General features: G+C 57.9%; 1 protein-coding gene across 1 annotated transcript; it reads right to left on the bottom strand.

Annotated features, from left to right (window-relative positions):
* Positions 1–1,195: 1,195 nt before the first annotated feature.
* Positions 1,196–2,545, bottom strand: UCRPA7_7430 (hypothetical protein; the record flags this gene model as incomplete). Its single annotated transcript, XM_007919962.1, has 2 exons — positions 1,196–2,443; positions 2,498–2,545. The coding sequence occupies 2 exons, from the start codon at positions 2,543–2,545 to the stop codon at positions 1,196–1,198; spliced, it is 1,296 nt and encodes a 431-aa protein (XP_007918153.1).
* Between the last annotated feature and the right edge of the window lie 473 nt (positions 2,546–3,018).

The following is a 3,018-nucleotide window of genomic DNA, read 5'->3' as shown; positions in this document are numbered from 1 at the left end:
CGCCTAAACCAGATTAGGGATGCATTAGATATCGTCCTTGAGGAAAACAGGAAGAGCGCTTCCAATACGGCGAAGTCTCGCCTACCACCATCTGTTGGTTCTGCCACCACCACCGCCAGCAAAAAGCCTAAACCCCCACCATCGCACAAATCCTCATCGTCGCACACATCCTCATCGTCGCGCACATCCTCATCGTCACGCAAATCCTCATCGTCGCAAAAAAAAAAACTAACATCTGACGATGGACAATAATAAAGCAAGGGAGGGAAATAAACCGTATTGGGACTTGGATGAGACGACTGGGCAATAGTTTCACAAATCCAAACGATTCTATCGTTCGAGTAGAGCAGGATGGGACAGCCGTCACGAGTGCCATCGGTGGAGTAATGGGATGCAGAATTTGTCAGGAGTGCCCGCAAGGAGGCACCTTTCTCACCAGAACGCACAATTGAATGAGTTCATTCCCTTCCAGAAATTTCCTTGACGTGATCAATCCCGTCCATCATAAAAGTGTGTTCCTGCTAGACTGAACTACTGAGCTCAATCCATTCCCATTGTCCCATCGCGACGCAAACAGCTTCCCCTTTACCCCTACTTTTAGGCTGGGGTTTTTATAGTCCATGGCGACTTCCTTTACCTCCTCAAAGCTCGCTACCTTGTCGGGGACGCGACGCCGAGAACGACGGCGATGCGAGGCTGGAGCAGCGTCAGGGCCACTACCGGCGCAGCACTGCCGTCGACGGCCGGGTCCGGGGTGTCTCGCAAACTGAGGGACTCTAACGGTTGGTGTTAGTTGCCCTTTCAGGACAAGCCTGCCGAGCGTAATTGATTATGTGTGTGTGTGTGTGAGTACAGCGGCGGTAGACAGGCTTTTATCGATCTACATTCTTAGCTACTTTGTAGTCTATCAGAGTCCGACCCCGCTGATCAACACCGGTAAAAAGTGGCATAATGGGTCTTGAGGGCATGGGTCTTTTTAGGGGGCCAGTGGTAAGCGAAAGTAGGATCGCGCTGAAGCAGAAGCGGGGGCTGCCAGCAGTCGCCGTCTGTGATGTGTAGGCAGTGACGGGCGTCTCTTCACATGTGTTGTTGGATGCTTGGTGCCGTGGCTGACAGTAGCTCTCTCCCTAGCCATGTCCAATCCCCTCCCTGCCCCCTGCCCGGATATGCCTTCAGCCTATCACCCTCACATCATCTACCGGGCATTCACGCACGTCTCTAAGTCGCTAGCCACGGCTGGGCCATGCTCCGTGGTTGCCCAGTAGTGTATCTCATTCAGCCAGGCGACCAGCGTAGAGAGATGGACGCTGATGAGTTGATTGCCCTGCGCGAGGCGCGTTGCCACAAGGTTGACTCCCGGGCCGCAGTCAGGCCGGTCACCGTTGTTCTGGCCGCGTTGTGATTGATATTGATGAGAGCCAGAGCGCGAGAGCGGAGACGGTGGCCTGCGATCGCAGCGGGGACGTCTCTTCTGATCTTGGCTGTTGCCGGTGCTGGGACGGAGAGGAGGGGCACTGAGCAGGTCTGTGGTAGTGGCGGCGCTTGTGGCCGAGGCGGGGCGCGGGACGTGAGATGAGATGGAGACAGACTGGGCGGAGCACTTGGACTTGGACCTGGAGCGGGCGCGGTGGCTGTCGACAAGGCGGAAGCTCCAGATGGCAAACTCGTCGGGGGTGAGAAGGGCAGCGAAGAAGCAGAGATCGGAGGAGAGGGGCCGGCCCTGGCTCCCGACGTGGTGGGCGCGCAGGGCGGCGCGGCTCTCAAGGGCGCGGGCTGCGCCGGCCGTAAGATCGGGATGCCGTGCGGCGAGGGCAAGGTTGGCGGACTCAGCGTGTAGGGCGACAACAAGGTAGGGGTAGAGCATCCTTAGGTCCGGGTGCATTGTTGCGTAGGGCATGGCGCACCGGAGTTGCTCCGGAATGTCGTCGGCGTGGAGCCAGTATGTGACCACCGGTGCGATGGGATTCGGCAGTGATGGGGTACCATGGTCGCTGGTGCGCTGCTGGGGAGTATAGGGACCCTTGGCAAAGGCCTGAGAGAAGGTGGGTGAGCGACGGGAAACGAGACGCCAATGGTGCTGGTCATTGTGTTGGCGCTGGTCGTCGTGGCCAGGGCTTCTGCTCGGAAGAGTTGTCGTGACGGGGTGGCTGCGAAGAATATATCGTAGAATCATCATCTCGATCATCTCATCTCCAGCCTTTTGCACAAGACTGCTCTCCATCTCGTTCCGGAACTCGTTGGCAACAGACTCAGAGATGTAGACTCGGCCTAACACACCGCTGAGCGTGTGATTACCGTCGCTATCGCCGTTACCCTCGCCCTCATCTTGATTGTCAGGGCTCTCGGCTGGTGTTATAGCAAGAGGGCTGATGCGGTCGCTCGAACTGATCTTCAACTTGTTGTTCTTGCCATCTTCGCCGTGGCCGTGGCCGTTATGCTCTCCCTTGTTCGGGTACGGATCTCGCAGCGCCGCGAAGAAGCTCTGTGCGCTCTAGACATGGGGCTTCTCGTCGTACGAGACGTAGCAGGGGGTTGGGGAGCTCATGGCGCTGGTGAGGCAGTGGTAGCCGTCAGGACAGGCTTCCTCGTTGTTGTCGTCGTCGTCGTGGTTGCTGTTGCTGTAGCAGGTGGAGCGCACGGTCGAGGAGGTGCTTGTACGGAGCGTGGCGGCGAAAATGACGGTCGGCCGGTTATGGGGATGCCTGGCGACGTTGGCCCAGAGAGCCTGGGTCTGGCAAGGGTCGGTTTCGGCGATGGGGCCTGGATCTGCAATGGATGAACTGGAATAGGAGGCAGAAAGGGAGCCAGGCACGGAGGCGGAAGAGGGTAGCGGTCTGGAGATGGATCCGACTCCAGGTTTGGGGTCTGTTCCGAGTAGGGAAAGAGATGAAGGAAGAGGAGGACGGAAATGGAAAGGAGCAGGTTCTGGTCCAGAGACAATGGCACTTGGGCTCAATGAAGGCGGTGGCTGCAAGGAATTTTCATCTTGGTTCCCGTGCCCGTGCCCGTGCCCGTGCC

Source organism: Phaeoacremonium minimum (genome assembly GCF_000392275.1).
Source record: "Phaeoacremonium minimum UCRPA7 unplaced genomic scaffold PA7_03_scaffold_525, whole genome shotgun sequence".
Taxonomy (NCBI): domain Eukaryota; kingdom Fungi; phylum Ascomycota; class Sordariomycetes; order Togniniales; family Togniniaceae; genus Phaeoacremonium; species Phaeoacremonium minimum.
This window is presented reverse-complemented; position numbering and strand designations above follow the sequence as displayed.